The 18,503-nt window shown below is 39.5% G+C and overlaps 1 protein-coding gene across 3 annotated transcripts in view; it reads right to left on the reverse strand.

Moving 5' to 3' along the window:
* ppp4r4 (protein phosphatase 4, regulatory subunit 4) overlaps positions 1-18,503 on the reverse strand; it is a 152,532-nt gene that overhangs the window by 75,094 nt on the left and 58,935 nt on the right. For all 3 annotated transcript variants that reach the window (XM_014145076.3, XM_014145077.3, XM_014145078.3), the window contains 3 exons: positions 6,090-6,192; positions 5,709-5,856; positions 674-747 (listed from right to left, as the gene is read on the reverse strand). In XM_014145076.3, coding sequence (XP_014000551.3) covers positions 674-747; positions 5,709-5,856; positions 6,090-6,192 — 325 coding nt within the window. The remainder of the gene's footprint in view (positions 1-673; positions 748-5,708; positions 5,857-6,089; positions 6,193-18,503) is intronic.

Genomic DNA, 18,503 nt, shown 5'->3' on the forward strand with positions numbered 1-18,503 from the left:
AAGGAAAGGCGGCCAAAGGAAGTGTTGGCTTTGGGGATGACCAGTGAAATATACCTGCTGGAGCGCGCTATGGTGACCAGTGAGCTGAGATAAGGCGGGGCTTTACCTAGAAAAGACTTATAGATGACCAGGAGCCAGTGGGTTTGGCGACGAATATATAGTGAGGGCCAGACAACGAGAGCATACAGGTCGCAGTGGTGGGTAGTATATGGGGCTTTGGTGACAAAATGGATGCCACTGTGATAGACTACATCCAGTTTGCTGAGTAGAGTATTGGAGGATATTTTGTAAATGACATTGCCGATGTCAAGGATCAGTAGGATAGTCAGTTTTACAAGGGTATGTTTGGCAGCATGAGTGAAGGAGGCTTTGTTGCGAAATAGGAAGCTGATTCTAGATTTAATTTTGAATTGGAGATGCTTAATGTGAATCTGGAAAGAGAGTTTACAGTCTAACCAGACACCTAGGTATTTGTAGTTGTCCACATATTCTAAGTCAGAAGCGTTCAGAGTAGTGATGCTAGTCAGGCGGGCGGGTGCGGGCAACAATCGGTTGAAGATCATGCATTTCGTTTTACTAGCATTTAAAAGCAGTTGGAGGCCACGGAAGGAGACAGGAGCTTGTATGTGTTACGTTAATGTGTTAGCTAGTGTACATTTCAGGTTGTTGTTACCTCCTGTCTGATGGTTTCCTTTGGTAAAGCATCGATTGCAGACAGCAAAGTTTCCAGCCATGCGTTGCTTACCACTGTCGAAGAGAAACAGAGAAACTGACATTTTAAAAACACTGAGAACTGCTACCAATGTTTAATAATGATGCCAGGGCCTTTGAAGTTTCAAAATGGAACATCCCTGTGCCAGAGAGTATGATGCCCTGCCAACCTACAGCCCACCAGTGACGGTAAGTCACAACGGTTAAGCTCTGTCACGAATTCAAACTGCTGCATTCACTCCCTCGCTCACAATGTGGGCGAAATGCCAGGCAGACACCAGCTACATTGAACAGATCTGTGAGAAGAAGCTTTCATCGACTGTAATCCTGGAACAGTAGGATGCTGAATTGAAAACCTGAGTGAGCAACAGGCTTGTTGCTCTCGTGCCAATAAATGGTAAAGATTGATTCCTGCCGAGTAAGGTGCCACATGAATTGTACACAAGCTTAAAGCATGCTATTTGAGACTTTTGAAGGGATGTTACTTAACGTTCAACCTAAAGTTAAATCTTGAGCTAAGAGAGGAAAACTGCAAAGCTATACAACCCACAAGTCTCTGCAATGTCATTTTGGACAGGCTTAATTTGCCACTGGAAGACATTACACAAATAAAAAATACCCAGCTTTATGTCCTGCCAAAACATGACATTGTTTACATTCAGGGTGCAACATTAACTTTTTTCTTACTGGGCCAATTGAGCCAGTTGGCCAAAAACGACTGTCCCGAACAGAATTTCAACGGGCCTGGACATGGTGTAGTTTTAAATGAATTGGTGTTATGCAGGACCTATAGATTGGCATGCTTCTTTCTATATTCAGCAATTAAAATGCTACATTTGGTTATTATGATACCGCTTAGATGTTAAGTCCCCTATTTAGGGGGCTTTGAGTGGTTCTGGACCGGTTTTGGTGTACAAAGCGCTATGTGAACATTGTAGGGTCATGTGTCTTATAGTACAAGAAAGCCCCGTCTCTCTGCTCCCACTCTCCCAGCGGGGCTGACTTGAAGTGTCAGGTATCAGACCCCACATTTGCATAGGGACGTGTCACATTTCCGGGCCTATCCAGATAAAGGAACGATTTCCTGTGTCTGTGAAACTTACAGCTTCGCTTGCAATAGTGCATAATAAACGGGAGAATCTAGCGGATGCAACAATACTAGTTTAATCTCGCTGTGATATTCTCAGCAGGAATTAGAGCTCTCAACATAAGTAAATAAAGTAATAGAACTGAACAAGACCACTTTCTCTTGGTCACAGATGGACAAAACTGCAGACGGAGAAAATTCTCCGTCTGCAGTTATATTAAATAGTGCCAATATTGTACTAAGTATGACCACATTTATTTTACACGTAGTATAAGATATCACATTTCTTATAAGTCATTTATAATTTCATTGTTACTACATTTAGAAAGGATTTCAGTAATTTCAAGACTTTTCTTCAATAGGAAAAAAATGTATGATTCTTCACATTTTCCTAATATTTATATACATATATTTTTACAAGAAATGTGAGTTCCAGACCTTTCTAAAACTATGCAAATGTAGCAGTTATTGTTTATGGCCACCTCATGAAAAATGTTTACGTTTGGGTATGTCTATTTAGGTGGAAATCCATGCATCATCTGATATTTTTTGTTATTGTATTTTTTTTAATGTTTCTATTTGAAATTATTATTATTTATTTTTGTACCCCAATTTCGAGGTATCCCAATTGGTAGTTACAGTCATGTTCCATCACTGCAACTCCCATACGGACTCAGGAGAGGCAAAGGTCGAGAGCTGTGCGTCCTCCGAAACATGACCCCACCAAGCGGCACTGCTTCTTGACCCGGAAGCCAGCTGCACCAATGTGTCAGAAGAAACTGCGTACACCTGGTGACCATGTCAGCGTGCATGCGCCTGGCCCACCACAGGAGTCGCTAGAGCGCGATGAGACAAGTACATCCTCGGCAGCCAAACCCTCCCCTAACCCGGACGACGCTGGACCAATTGCGCACCGCCTCATGGGTCTCCCGGTCGCGGCCAGCTGCGACACAGCCTGGAATCGAACCAGGATCTGTAGTGACACAGCTAGCACTGTGATGCAGTGCCTTAGACTGCTGCGCCACTCGGGAGGCCTGTGCATCGTGTTATTTTAACCAATTATGCATACAGTTGAAGTCGGAAGTTTACATACACCTTATCCAAATACATTTAAACTCAGTTTTTCACATTTCCTGACATTTAATCCTAGTAAAAATTCCCTGTCTTAGGTCAATTAGGATCACCACTTTATTTTAAGAATGTGAAATGTCAGAATAATAGTAGAGATAATTATTTATTTCAGCTTTTATTTCTTTCATCACATTCCCAGTGGGTCAGAAGTTTACATACACTCAATTATATTTGTAGCATTGTCTTTAAATTGTTTAACTTGGGTCAAACGTTTCGGGTAGCCTTCCACAAGCTTCCCACAATAAGTTGGGTAAATTTTGGCCCATTCCTCCTGACAGAGCTGGTGTAACTGAGTCAGGTTTGTAGGCCTCCTTGCTCACACACACTTTCAGTTCTGCCCACAAATGTTCTATAAGATTAGGGCGTTGTAATGGCCACTCCAACACCTTGACTTTGTTGTCCTTAAGCCATTATGGGGTTATTGTCCATATGGAAGACCCATTTGTGACCAAGCTTTGAACATCCTGACTGATGTCTTGAGATGTTGCTTCAATATATCCACATAATTTTCCATCCTCATGATGCCATCTAGTCTGTGAAGTGCACAAGTCCCTCCTGCAGCAAAGCAACCCCAAAACATGATGCTCCCACCCCCGTGCTTCACGGTTGAGATGGTGTTCTTCGGCTTGCAAGCCTCCCCCTTTTTCCTCCAAACATAACGATGATCATTAAGGCCAAACAGTTCTATTTTTGTTTCATCAGAACAGAGGACATTTCTCAAAAAAGTACAATCTTTGTCCCCATGTGCAGTTGCAATCCGTAGTCTGGCTTTTTTTATGGCGGTTTTGTAGCAGTGGCTTTTTCCTTGCTGAGCGGCCTTTCAGGTTATGTCGATATATTACTCGTTTTACTGTGGATATAGATACTTTTGAACCTGTTTCCTCCAGTATCTTCACAAAGTCCTTTGCTTTTGTTCTGGGACTGGTTTGCACTTTTTGCACCAAAGTATGTTCATCTCTAGGAGAGAGAACGTATCTCTCTTCTGAGCGGTATGACGACTGCGTGGTCCCATTGTGTTTATACTTGCATACTATTGTTTGTACAGATGAACATGGTACCTTCAGGCGTTTGGATATTGCAGCCAAGAATGAACCAGACTTGTGGAAGTCTACAATTTTTTTTCTGAGGTCTTGGCTGATTTCTTTTGATTTTCCCATGATGTCAAGCAAAGAGGCACTGAGTTTGAAGGTAGGCCTTGAAATACATCCACAGGTACACCTCCAATTAACTCAAATTATGTAAATTAGCCTATCAGAAGCTTCTAAAGCCATGACATCATTTTATGGAATTTTGCAAGCTGTTTAAAGGCACAGTCAACTTAGTGTATGTAAACTTCTGACACACTGGAATTGTGATGCAGTGAATTATAAGTGAAATAATCTGTCTGTAAACAATTGTTGGAAAAATTACTTGTGTCATGCACAAAGTAGATGTCCTAACCGACCTGTCAAAACTATAGTTTGTTAAGAAGAAATTTGTGGAGTTGTTAACAAGAAATTTGTGGAGTGGTTGAAAAATGAGTTTTAATGACTCCAACCTAAGGGTATGTAAACTTACAACTTCAACTGTAGGTATTGCCTACTAATTGGATGATTATGTTATTGGAAACACTTATCTTCCTCTACTATAAAACATAGAAACGTGCCATTTTCACTTATGTTGATGTTGGGTGGTGCTGGAGATGACGAATATGAAGTTGAACATTTTTTAAATTTCCCTTTTAGCTATAGCCAATCCTATTCATTTTTTAAATAACAGACACTCCTTAACTATCCTGTGTCTAGCTGTGTAAAAAAACTGAGCCTATATTCCCTTTTCTCTCCATCCGATAGGTTGAGAAATTGGCATATATGCTATCCTTTTCTCATCTTATGCATGGCTTTCTCCCAATCAAACAATGATTTCAATCTCAAAAAGTTGTTTGAATAGCTTAAAAACGTAAGGTAGCCAGGGGACTAATAATGAGAACAAACAATATCAATAGCCTACAGTAAACCCAGTCCAGTTCAAAGTGAATGGCACAGATCCAAATATGGCAATGGCTATTTGCATATAGGCCTACTGCAGCTCTGATTGGTTATGGTGCACCAGTCAGGTCTGAGCGTGCCTGTCAATGCAATAGAGTCCCACTCCAATGCCCTCTGCCTACAAGAAAATCTCTTGCACAGTCAGTTTTGCATACCAAGTCTTGCATAGTTAATTTTGTTTCAGAATGTTACATTGAAAGTGGATAATATTGCGTTGATTAGATCACAATTCCCACAGTAGAACAAAACGTTGATAGTGTTAACTAAAGGGGAAAACTCTAGAAAGTTGAGGGAAGTACAATCTCGTGGATCTCTGCGCGGGCTGCTATTTCTTCTGTGTGGCAGTCAGATGTGAGCTGCGCGCCCACGCACGTGCGCAGCTTAGAGGGACCATTGGTTGTATCATTCGACTTCACGCTATAGCGGATTTTTTTGTTGTTGTTGCGGTTTGTATTTTTTGGGGGGGTTTGCAAATAGGGGTTATACCATTGTATATCACAATGTTTCATGGGTATATAATCACGATAGGACAAAGGTTGACATCGCCAAACCTTACCGCCTTGGTTTTTGTCAAATTAGTCTGGTTTGGCATAAGTTATTGGCTTACTAATACCATGCTAATGACACGGTGAAGACAACTTTAACTTCCTGCCATGGTCTTGTCGAATCAGTTGTGGTAGCCTGTAATAAGTTATTATCATCACGACTGCTTATGACATCTCTTATGTTATGCTTATAAGAACCATGCTGACCTGTGTCCCGGTGGTCCAGGTTAAGTAGAACGATCTGTAGGATGGAGTGGGTGTGCGTCTGGATGAGGACAATGTCATCCTGGAGCAAGGTCAGGAAGGAGCCTGCCGCCGCTAGCTGCATGTCTGCCCCGGCTACGTGTAGTACTTCCTGTGTCAGAGGGCGAGGGGGGGTTAAAAGTGGGGAAGGGTTAGGAGTGAAGATGTTTATTGAACATTTGTTACTATGGACATGTCACAAGACACACCAAAAAGGAATAATTTTAATTTAATGGACATTTGTCATTAGTTAATGTTTCTATTCAGTCAAAATTTTGGTTTTACCACAGTACAGTGGTTAATATGAATATTAGGCTTTAGAGTAGAACAGATTAATTGGCCCACCCGAACTTTTGGCACTACCCGTCGGAAGGTCTCTGCTGGATTCTGACGCACCAGGTTTGGCAGGTTAATGATTACACTAGCTCTCTGGACATCCTGACCTGAGCTGGGGAAAGAACCAAAGAACAGAGCACAGCTATAGCAAGCATGTTACATTTCTTGTAAGAATTGGGGGTGAATGCAACCATACAATACACAAACAGTGTTTATCAATTAATACTTTGCTAACACACATATACACACACACACTGACACATACATACACCCACCATATACAATGCTGCTACTTTGTACTCTTATTATTATCTATCCTGATGCCTAGACACTTAACCCCTGCCTACATGTAGGTATGCCAGCAGCATACAACCCTGCAGCCAGCAGCATACCACCCTGCAGCCCACTGCTGGTTGATCCCTGGATGGGAGACCAGATGCTGCTGGAAGTGGTGTTGGAGAGCCAGTAGAAGGCACTCTTTCCTCTGGTGAAAGAACAAAAATATCCCAGGGCAGTAGGATGTCCTGACTCTCTATGGTCACTAAAGATCCCATGGTACTGATCTTAAGAGTAGGGGTGTTAACCCTGCAGTCCAGGTTAAATTCCTGATCTGGCCCTCATGGCCACCTAATCATCCCCAGCATCCAAATGGCTCATTAATCTCCCCTGTAACTATTCCCCAGGTTGTTGCTGTAAATGAGAATTTGTTCTCAGTCAAATTTCCAGGTAAAATAAGAATTAAATAAACAAGTTCATATCTACCACATAACCCTGCACATTGATATGGTATTGGTAATCCTTGTATATAGCTTCATTCTTGTGTTTTTATTTCTCATGTGTTTTTTTTCTTATCTAACGCTGCATCGTTGGGAAAGAGCTTGTAAGTAAGCATTTCATTGTAAGGTCTACACCTGTTGTATTGGGCACGTGATTAATACAATTTGATTTCATTTGCAGTCAATTCATTTCATGTCCAGTCAATACAGGAAGTGAACTGAAATTCAAATAGTAATCAATAAAAAAGCTTAAATTAGTTGCAACATTCCGTCCACTTTCCCCAAATTCCGGTCACTTTTTGGGAAACCTGGGAACTTTCGGGATTTGCAACTCTAGCTTTGATGCTGTCCACCTAGAAAACAATTCTATTGATAAGTTATTAGTTTGTTAGTATTATTTTAATATATATTATTAGCTGAGTTTATTTTTCTCAATCAGAGCTAAACTTGGGACTCTTGTTAGGTGTGGAAGATAGCGACACACTGCTGACCATTTATATCATACGTAGAGTTTTATTTTTCAGTGGCACAATTACACAAATGTTAATGCCAAAGACACACCAAGGTGTTGAGTGTTCCTGTGTGGTCCAGTCCCTGTCCCAACTTAAATTTGCTTGAAGATTAGGCACAAGCTTTGAATATTGCTGTCCATCAATGATTCCCAAACACATTTACTGAGCTTGAGCAATTTTGACAAAAACAATGCCTTCAGAAAGTATTCATACCCCTTGATTTATTTCACACTGTGTTGTTACAGCCTGAATTCAAAATGGATAAAAAAAAAATATATATATATATATATATATACATCCATCTACATACAATACCTCATAATAACAAAGTGAAAACTTGATTTTAGAAATTTGTGCAAATTTATTGAAAATGACATACAATCACCTTTGGCAGCGATTACAGCTGTGAGTCTCTAAGAGCTTTGCACACCTGAACTGTACAATATTTGCACATCATTATTATTTTTTTAATTCTTCAAGCTCTGTCAAGTTGGTTGTTGATCATTGCTAGAAAGCCATTTTCAAGTCTTGCCATAGATTTGCAAGCTGATTTAAGTCAAAACTGTAACTAGGCCACTCAGGAATATTCAATGTGGTCTTGGTAATCAACTCCAGTGTAGATTTGGCCTTGTGTTTTAGGTTATTGTCCTACTGAAAGGTGAATCTGTCTCCCAGTGTCTGTTGGAAAGCCGACTGAACCAGGTTTTCCTCTAGTATTTGCGGTGCTTAGCTCGGTTTCGTTTATTTTTATTCTAAAACACTCCGTAGTCTTTGCCAATGACAAACATACCCATAACAAGATACACTTGTGATGCATTTAGAAAAATGTTCTATAATTTTATTTCACTCTGAAGATGTGGGGTAGGTTGTGTAGATCTGTAGAAAGAAAATGTAATTGAATCTTGTTTTAGATTTACTTTTAAGGCAGCAAAAATGTGAAGAACAGTGCAAGGGGTGTGTAGACTCACTAGGCACCGTATATTTGCTGTAAATGTTCAAATGTTCTTCAAAGTCAATAGGTGAACAGTTGTAGAGTTGCTTTGATGTGATAACATCTAAACAACAATGCTTTCTTCCCACTAATTAGGCTATTTTCTGATTAACCATATCGTCTATCCACTACAAATATAGATCTTGGATCAGGCTAATGAGACCATGAGGCTACAAGAGATTGGATTCATCTCACACACCACCAGTGAGCTGATCGATTTCAAGCTCATTGATCCTGTTAGCTCGGGGAGAACCGGGATGAAAGTAACACGGGGCGAAAGTAACAAGCTCAGAAGCTAAAATGTTGTAGTGAAGCCAGCACATTCCTAATACGGAGGACAACCTCCCTGCAAAAAAGCACAGCACAGTCTGACAGTGTTTCGCCGAGTTATCAACAAAAAGTGTTTTTTGAGCGACATAAGTAGAAAAACGGATACGGAAGTGTTTTTCAGTTGTGTTGAGTTATTCATGGTTACAAACATGTCATTTTCTAAACCCATCTTGTGACTAAATGACAGCATAGGTTTCAAGTATCATGCTAGCTAGTCTTGGGTATTAGCCAGGGAGAAGTTACAGGAGAGAGGGGTCATTCAAGATGGCGCAGACGCAGAAGGTTGCCGTCTTACGAGCTCCAAATCAACTTTGCTATTTATTCATATTTTTCGTGTTTATTCGTACTTGTTTTATACAGAAAGTTTACGCTATTATCTCCTATGACCACCAAACACTTTTTGACATCAGATCGACAGTTACTAACGTCATGATGTGGCAGGTGGCAGCATGGTAGGCACAGCTTGTCCCATGAATTAACCACAAAAATTGAGGATTAACTGATAACTACGAAACAAACGTTCTCGATAATATAAAGAATCTGGAACTATTTATTGATCAGCATTTTGATATGCTCGGAAAAGAAACAGATACATCGAAGCGAACAAGAGAAGACTTTTCCTTGAGTTCTGTGAGGGAAACAGGAGGAAAGCCGCATTTAAAATTCCTAATTTAACATTGGAGGGGGACGTTTTTATAACTATGTCTCCAGAAGACAGAGCATTGCTTACAAGCATGAGCGAGCAGTTAAAAAAAACTGGATATATTGCCTGGGCTACTGGGGGAGGTTGAGGCCTTAAAAACAAGAATGGATTACAGTAATAAAATGATGGAAGAAATACGAGCGGAAAATAAGATATTGAAAACTACCATGAACTCCCTTAAAGACACTACAGAGAGGCTACGGTATTATAATAAAACAATGAAATCCTAATTACTTGATCTAAAGTGCAGAAGTATGAAAAATAATATTGTTATAATGGGAATAAAGGAGGACGAAACTATCAGTCAACGGAGGAAAAAGTAAAAGTGTTCATGAAACGTAATCAAGATGACGGACAAACAGGTGGAAACAATTGATTTTCAAAGAGCTCACCGTTTCGGTGGCAGAGCAGTGGGAAGACCCGCCCGATCGTAGCTATGCTAACCCACTACAAAATGAAAATTGCCTTGTTACAACAGGGTAGGGATTTGAAGAACACCCCATTCTCTATTAATGAACAATTTCCTCATGAAATAGTGAGGAGACGACGTGCCCTGTACCCCACTTTCAAAAGGCTCTGAGCAGAGAAGCAGACTGTTTGTCTAGTGGTGGATAAATTATATGTAAACAACCAAATGTTCAAGGACTCGAAGATTACAACGTGGCTGTGAGTGATAGCTACCTCCTGTTGAGGATACATATTTGCACCGCATTACACCGTACAAATATGGATTCATTCATTTTTTACAAAAACATTTTATTTGTATTTTTTTTGCATGAACAATAAAAAAATGTTTGAAAAGATTATTACATTTTTATATTCATGCCGTATGGAACCGTGGACTATGTGGACTTAAAACAAGGTTGGACTTATTTTAGTTTAATTGAAACTTGGGTATCATTATGGTAAGTGGAAAAATAAGTAAAGCAAGTTATAATTGTAATGGCTTTACAGATAAAAAAAAGACGATACATTTTTACATGGCTAAAAGAGAAAGAATATGATATCTATTGTTTACAGGAAACTCATTCTACAAATATAGATGAGGTTGGGTGGAAAAAGGACTGGGAGGGAAAAATATATTTTTGTCATGGGCAAAGAAACTCAAAAGGGGTGATTATACTAATTAATACAAATTTTGATCCAATTGTGCAAACTGTGCAAACAGATCCGCAAGGAAGGTGGATTATTTTAAATATGCTATTGGACCAAAAACAGATTTGGCTAATTAATCTATATGGACCAAATAATGATGATCCACAGTTGTTCGAAACTATATATAATAATCTATTGAGCTCACAAGCAATGGAAGAATCTATTATTATGGTGGGAGATTATAATACGATTTTAAGTAACTCAATGGACCGTAAAGGAAATCACTCTACAAACTATCACCCTCAAGCACTTAAGGAGATCACAAAGATCATGGATACATTAAAACTAGTGGATATATGGAGTTTGAAAAACCCTGACCTAGTGAGATATACATGGAGGAGGCTTGATCAAGCTAGCCGTCTTGATTACTTCCTAGTCTCGTTCTTGCTGGCATCAAAAGTAAAACAAGTATTAATAGGAGACCGAATGTGATCGGACCACCATCTAATTGGCCTCCATATAACTCTTACAGAATTTCCATGTGGACGGGGATATTGGACATTTAATCAAAGCCTATTGGATGACAATTTGTTCTTAACTAAGACAAAATAATTCATAAATTACTTTTTTTGTACAACATAGGTACAGCAGATCCCCTTATTGTATGGGACACTTTCAAATATACTTTTAGAGGCCATTCAATACAATACTCATCATTAAAACAAAAGCAGTTTAGGTCAAAAGAGATTAGAATAATAAAGGAAATGGAGGAAGCTACAGCGCAGGCAGATGGTAATAGAAACTGTACTATAGAAGCACAAAATAGGTTAGAGGAAAAACAAATTGAAGGTACTTATTCAAAAATGATCAAGTGTAATGTATTACAAAAATAAAGGGAATTGGATGGAAAATTGTGAAAAATGCACATTTTTCTTGAATCTTCAACATAGAAATTCTACCAAAAAGAATTTACAGAAACTCGTTACAAATGATGGAGTTACCCAGGAAGCAAAATATTTTAAGCATATGTTTTGTTTTCAGTCTCCTCCATTTCCACTGAATGATGTTAACTGTAAGGATTTTTTTCCTAGTAATAATGTAAAAATAACACATTTACAGAAAGACCTGTGTGAAGGCCAACTTACAGAAAGGAAATTATGAGGCAATTAAATCTTTTCATTCTGGAAAAACACCAGGGCTTGACGGCATACCAGTAGAGGTATATCAGACCTTTTTTGATGTACTCAAAGATCCATTATTATCATGTTTTAATTACTCTGTCACGGGATACTAGGAGTGGTGGTTGGAGTCAGGCGCAGAGAGCAGAGGTAATAGTACAACGTCTTTATTTCTTCCGGCCCAAACCGGTCACGCCAAAACAGACGGGCGCGTAAAACAAATGACCAACCCAAAACAACGGGCAAACAGTCCGGAGAGAGAAATAAGGCGTCAGCCAGCACATCCAAAATACACGACAGCAAAATTAATCCTGCACAAACCTGGGCGGGCTAAACAGGCTTAAATAAACACAAATCAAGAAACACAATAGGGAACAGGTGCAACCAATAAGACCATACAAACTGAAAAGGAAAAAGGGATCAGCGGTGGCTAGTAGGCCGGTGACGACGACCGCCGAGCGCTGCTCGAACAGGCAGGGGAGCCACCTTCGGTGGGATTCGTGACATACTCTTATACAAATGGTAGACTTTCAGGTACTCAACAAGAAGGTCTGATTTCATTACTACTAAAAGAGGACACAGGTGGAAAGTATATAAAGATCCAGTCCATTTAAAAAAACTGGAGGCCTCTAACACTTCAATGTTGCGATGTGAAAATCCTGGCGAAATGCATAGCACTTAGAATAAAGGTTTTACCAGATATTATTCATCCTGATCAGACAGGTTTTTTTAAATAGAGATAATATACGACAATTGACACAATTGAATATTATGAAACTTTGAAGATACCAGGCCTGGTCTTCATAGCAGATTTTGAAAAGGCGTTTGATGAAGTACGCCAAAAATGTATATATAAATACCTGGATTACTTTAATTTTGGTGAATCTCTTATACACTAGGTTAAAGTTATGTACAGCAACCCCAGATGTAAAATAGTAAATAATGGTTACTTCTCAGAAAGTATTGCGCTTTTAAGAGGAGTACAACAAGGCTGTCCGTTGTCTCCATATGTATTTATTATGGCTATTATTTCAATAATAGCTATTAAAATAAGATCCAACAAGAACATCAAGGGGTTAGAAATCCAGGGGATAAAAACAAAAGTTTCAATGTACAGTTGAATTCGGAAGTTTACATACACCTTATCCAAATACATTTAAACTCAGTTTTCACAATTCCTGACATTTAATTTTCGTAAACATTCCCTGTCTTAGGTCAGTTAGGATCACCACTTTATTTTAAGAATGTGAAATGTCAGAATAATAGTAGAGAGAATGATTTATTTCAGCTTTTCTTTTATACCATTTCCCAGTGGGTCAGAAGTTTACATACACTCAATTAGTATTTGGTAGCATTGCCTTTAAATTGTTTAACTTGGGCCAAACATTTCGGGTAGCCTTCCACAAGCTTCCCACAATAGGTTGGGTGAATTTGGGCCCATTCATCCTGACAAAGCTGGTGTAACAGTGTAACTGGGTCAGATTTGTAGGCCTCCTTGCTCGCACACGTTTTTTCAGTTCTGCCCACACATTTTCCATAGGATTGAGGTCAGGGCTTTGTGATGGCCACTCCAATACCTTGACTTTGTTGTACTTAAGCCATTTTGCCACAACTTTGGAAGTATGCTTGGGGTCATTGTTCATTTGGAAGACCCATTTACGACCGAGCTTTAACTTCCTGACTGATGTCTTGACATGCTGCTCCAATATATCCACATCATTTCCTATTATAATTTCCTAATATATCCACATAATAATCCTCATGATGCCATCTATTTTGTGAAGTGCACCAGTCCCTCCTGCAGCAAAGCACCCCCACAACATTATGCTGCCACCCCCATGCTTCATGGTTGGGATGTTGTCCTTCGGCTTGCAAGCCTCCCCCTTTTTCCTCCAAACATAACGATGGTCATTATGGCCAAACAGTTCTATTTTTGTCTCATCAGACCAGAGGACATTTCTAGAAAAAGTACGATCTTTGTCCCCATGTCTTGGCTGATTTCTTTTGATTTTCCCATGATGTCAAGCAAAGAGGCACTGAGTTTGAAGGTAGGCTTTGAAATAAATCCACAGGTACACCTCCAATTAACTCAAATTATGTAAATTAGCCTATCAGAAGCTTCTAAAGCCATGACATCATTTTATGGAATTTTTCAAGCTGTTTAAAGGCACAGTCAACTTCGTGTATGTAAACTACTGACCCACTGGATTTGTGATACAGTGAAATAATCTGTCTGTAAACAATTGTTGGAAAAATCACTTGTGTCATGCACAAAGTAGATGTCCTAAACGACTAACCGAAAAAATACTACTGTTCTTGCTGACAAGCAAACTAAATAACCAACAATGGGTACCATAATTATTCACCCACCTTGTATTTCACATTTTACGAAGTGGTATTGAATGAATTTAAAAGATATTTTTGTCATTGATCTACACAAATTACTCTGTAATGACAAAGTGGAAGAAAAATTATATATATTTTTTAAATATACGAAAAATAAAACACAAATATACCTCGATTATATTAGTACTCACCCCCGAGTCAATATATGTTAGAAACACCTTTGGCAACGATTACAGCTTAAAGTATTATTAGGCAAGTCTCTGCACACCTGGATTGTGCGATATTTGCCCATTATTCTTTTCAAAATTATTCAAGCTCAGTCAAGGTGTTGGGGATCATGGCTAGACAGTCTTGCCATAGATTTTCAAGAAGATTTGTGTCAAAACTGTGACTTGGCCACTCAAGAACATTAACTGTCTTTTTTTTTTTACCAACTAGTTTAGATTAGGCCTTGTGTTACAGGTTATGCTGAAAGGTAAATTCCTCTCCCAGTGTAAAGCAGACTGAAGCAGGTTTTCCTCTAGTCTAGGATGAACTCAAAAAGTATTGGGATTGTGACCATTTTCTATTACTTTTTTTGTCTCTGTACTCTAGCACTTTGGATTTGAAATGATACAATGACTATGATGTTAAAGTGCAGACTGTCACCTTTAATTTGAAGGTATTTTCATCCATATCGGGTGAACCGTTTAGAAATTACAGCACTTTCTGTACATAGTCCCCCCATTTTAGGTGACCAAAATTATTGGAATAAATTAACTTATATTTGTATTAAAGTAATCAAAAGTTTAGTATTTTGTCCCATATTCCGAGCATGCAATCATTACACCAAGCTTGTGACTCTACAAACTTGTTGGATGCATTTGCTGTTTGTTTTGGTTGTGTTTCAGATGATTTTGTGCCCAATAGAAATGAATGGTAAATAATGTATTGTGTCATTTTGGAGTCACTTTTATTGTAAATAAGAATATAATATGTTTCTAAACACATCTACATTAATGTGGATGCTACCATGATTATGAATAGTCCTGAATGAATCATGAATAATGATGAGTGACAAAATTACAGATGCACAAATATCATACCCCCAAAACATGCTAACCTCTCACCATAACAATAACAGAGATTAGCATTTTTGTGCTCGGTTATTAATCTACGACACCCAGGCTGCACTAGTCAGGCACACCAATATTTTACAAGATAGTGTGAATTTTGAAAAAATCTTGCAGAAAATGAGTCTGTACCTGGCTATTTCACCGACGCTTAGGGAAAACACTGCATGCACGTATACACGCGTACACACACACACAGACACACCCCAATTCATGTTCGTTTATGCCAGCAGGTTCCTAAAGAGACGACTGAGCCAATAAGTCTGCAAGGCTACGTGGTTAGTTGACCATGGCCCTAACCGTCTCTCTACCTTGCAAGGAATGGAACTTGCAAGTCATTGAAGCCTTACAGGGGATATTGGTTACTTTTCCCAACACTACTTTTGCCCAAACCCCATCTGTCCATTTCACCCCTGGGGAGCCGAAATATCTTTTCACCAGCCAACCGCAGGAGATTTCCTCTCTCTGTGCGTCAGCCTCTCTTCTTTGCTGTGTCGCTCTAAATAATATACTCTAGACAAGTATTCATTACCTTCAAGAATAGACTTTCGTCCAGTGGCCTTGTTGGCAGAGGGGTAGTTAATAACGAGGCGGGAACAGGGAACAGTCTTGCCTGCTGTCCCGGCTCCAAGCTACACTAGCAATATGAAATAGTGGCTGTGTCCAGGATTGGCACGCTTATGCGCCCTGGTAAAAAGTAGTGCACTATATAGGGAATAGGGTGCCATTTGGGACAGAGAAATGTGGTAACGGCTGTTGAGGTTGTTGATTGTGGGGACTGTATTGTCCAGAGTCTGGAGATTTAGTGCTGTTTATGTAGTGTTTCAAAAGGTGGAGGCAAGAGAGCACTTTGCGGTACCATATGCGATCTGGGGTGGGGTATCGGCTTGAGAATGACTTAATCAATTAAAGGGCAGGAGCTGAGCGCATGGGGTAACAGGAGCTGACGCCCGTAGGGCAGCGCTTTGATCTCTTCAGTGTGCTCTGGGGCCCTATAACGATACACCTGGAAGCCCTTCAGAAAGTAAAAAGACACACCCACATTTGTAATTAGGCTTGACTGATGAATGAGTTATGCAAGGTGGACTTGGGTTACATTTGACAAATGGAGGTAGGCTTCGGGCCCTGCCCTGGGTGAACTTTCCATTCTTGCAGCTATTTTAACAGAAGGGGGAAAGACTGTAAAATGGAAGACCCGTTTTGGGTTGTGTTAACCATGTAAGCCTACAGTAAGTGGTGCATCATCGCTAAAACAAAGACACCTCTTTTCGGACTAGTAGGCATAAGGATGCACCAATATGAAAATTCTGGGCAGCTTTTCTTGGCCATGATGATCATGATCGAAGCTACAATTATTACTGTAATTTTTTGACACTTTGTAAAAGTTACACAATGGGGGCAGAACATTTGTGGGACGTTTTTATTTTGGGACATGAGTGGACATCACATTTGGTTTAGGCAACAATATAGGCCTAAAAAATATTGTCCCACAATATCAGCATAGAAATATAGCAATATGAAGGTCGATATATTGTGCGTCGCTAATATCTGTCACACCTTTTTTGCCAGCCCCCCATGAAATTCCTCAGTCCAGCTAAAGGGATCAATAGAGTGTGGCTTGGTTTTTCTAGTGGCTTTGTGGTTAGTGTCCACCCTGAGATCCTACAATACTAATAATACAATACTAATACTGGCCCTGCATGGAGAAAAAAAAGGGAGGCGGAGGAGAGAGAGATTTATTTTCCCTTTCGTACTTCAACTATTTACACATTGTTACAATACTATACATAACCATAATACAACATTTGAAATATTATTTTAAAACTTTTGTGAGTGTAATGTTTACTGTTAATTTCTGATTTATTTCACTTTTGTTTAGTATCATTTCCACTTGCTTTGGCAATATAAACATGTTTCCCATGCCAATAAATCCCTTGAATTGAAAGCGAGAGAGAGCAAGAGAGAGAATTCACAGAGCTTCTTAGTCATTGTCTCCCCACAGGTTACTATGACGCAGTCCACAGGCCATGAAAATATTAAAACTGGAAAAACAAAGGGAAAGTATTGCCAACATCCATCTACATGAAGAGTCAACATAAGCACTACAATAAACATGCTAACAAGCCAAACACTTTGTTTGAATAACTTGATCTACTGTATCATCTAATGATCCACAGATACAGACAACATGATTTATGCATGTAAATTCAAATGTAGTCCAATGTCAACAAGGGGTTAGTAGGTAAATGTATTTATTTATTTTTATTTAACTAGGCAAGTTAGTTAAGAACAAATTCTTATTTACAATGACGGCCTACACCGGCCAAACCCGGACGGCGCTGGGCCAATTGTACGCCGCCCTATGGGACTCCCAATCACAGCCGGTTGTGATACAGTCTGGAATCGAACCAACTTGCACCTAGTTGTTGTAGTATTTTAATAGAGTAAATCAATGCATGACCTTTGGTAAATTAGTAGTTTGATAGCTTTGAAGGGAACAAATCTACCCTACATAAAGTATTGCACAAACCAGTCATTTAGTGACATGATGGACCCATACAAACACAGAGGAATATACAGACATGCACAACAAAACAAAACATATTACCTGTGATTGACCTATTCAATAAAGCAACAAAGTGCTACAGACCAAGGGCAGGCTCCTAATTTGACACAGTGGAATTGAAACAAAAACCAGGTCAACAACTTGCCCATCACGTATGAACAGGAGTGGGTCCAGATATCCAAAAGAAACCCAACCCCAGAGAAGGAAGATGAAACAACTTCAGATAAGAGCCAAACTTTGGATAAACCAGATCAGTGTCGCTTTAGGTGGATGTGAAAGATGGCTATGGAAGACTGCCTAAATAGGCTCGTGTCTCAAGTAATTTGGCTACAGCATCGAGCCTATGGTTAACGGCACGTAGCCTATTGGCAACAGCATAGGCACCCATATGACATTATCATACACACCTAATTCTTAAAAACATCAACAATACTGACATGTCTTCATATGACAAAACCATGTTATCAAACTGACAACTGACTTCCAGCGGGCTTGTCACTTTTTCCAGAGTGAGCAGAGCGTAAGCGCCACTTGATCAAGTGTACTTGGCGTGAGCCGTGTGCATTGAATTCTTGAAAATGAAACCTGAGCAATATTTTACCCTGAGCAGCGCGAGCCTCTCGCAGAGCCAAGCTGCTTACGCCCAAGTTTAATTTAAATGAATTGGAGCGTCTCACACTCTGTACAAGTTACACTTGCAGTGTAGCAGTCCTGTTACAGTCAACACACCAAAGTTTAGGCTACTAGAGTCCACTTTTTGGGAGTCGATAAACGGTTGATTTCTTGCAGGATCTGTTAGAACTATGGCACTTTT

The sequence above is a fragment of the Salmo salar genome, chromosome 15 (genome assembly GCF_965601325.2).
Source record: "Salmo salar chromosome 15, fSalSal1, whole genome shotgun sequence".
NCBI lineage: Eukaryota > Metazoa > Chordata > Actinopteri > Salmoniformes > Salmonidae > Salmo > Salmo salar.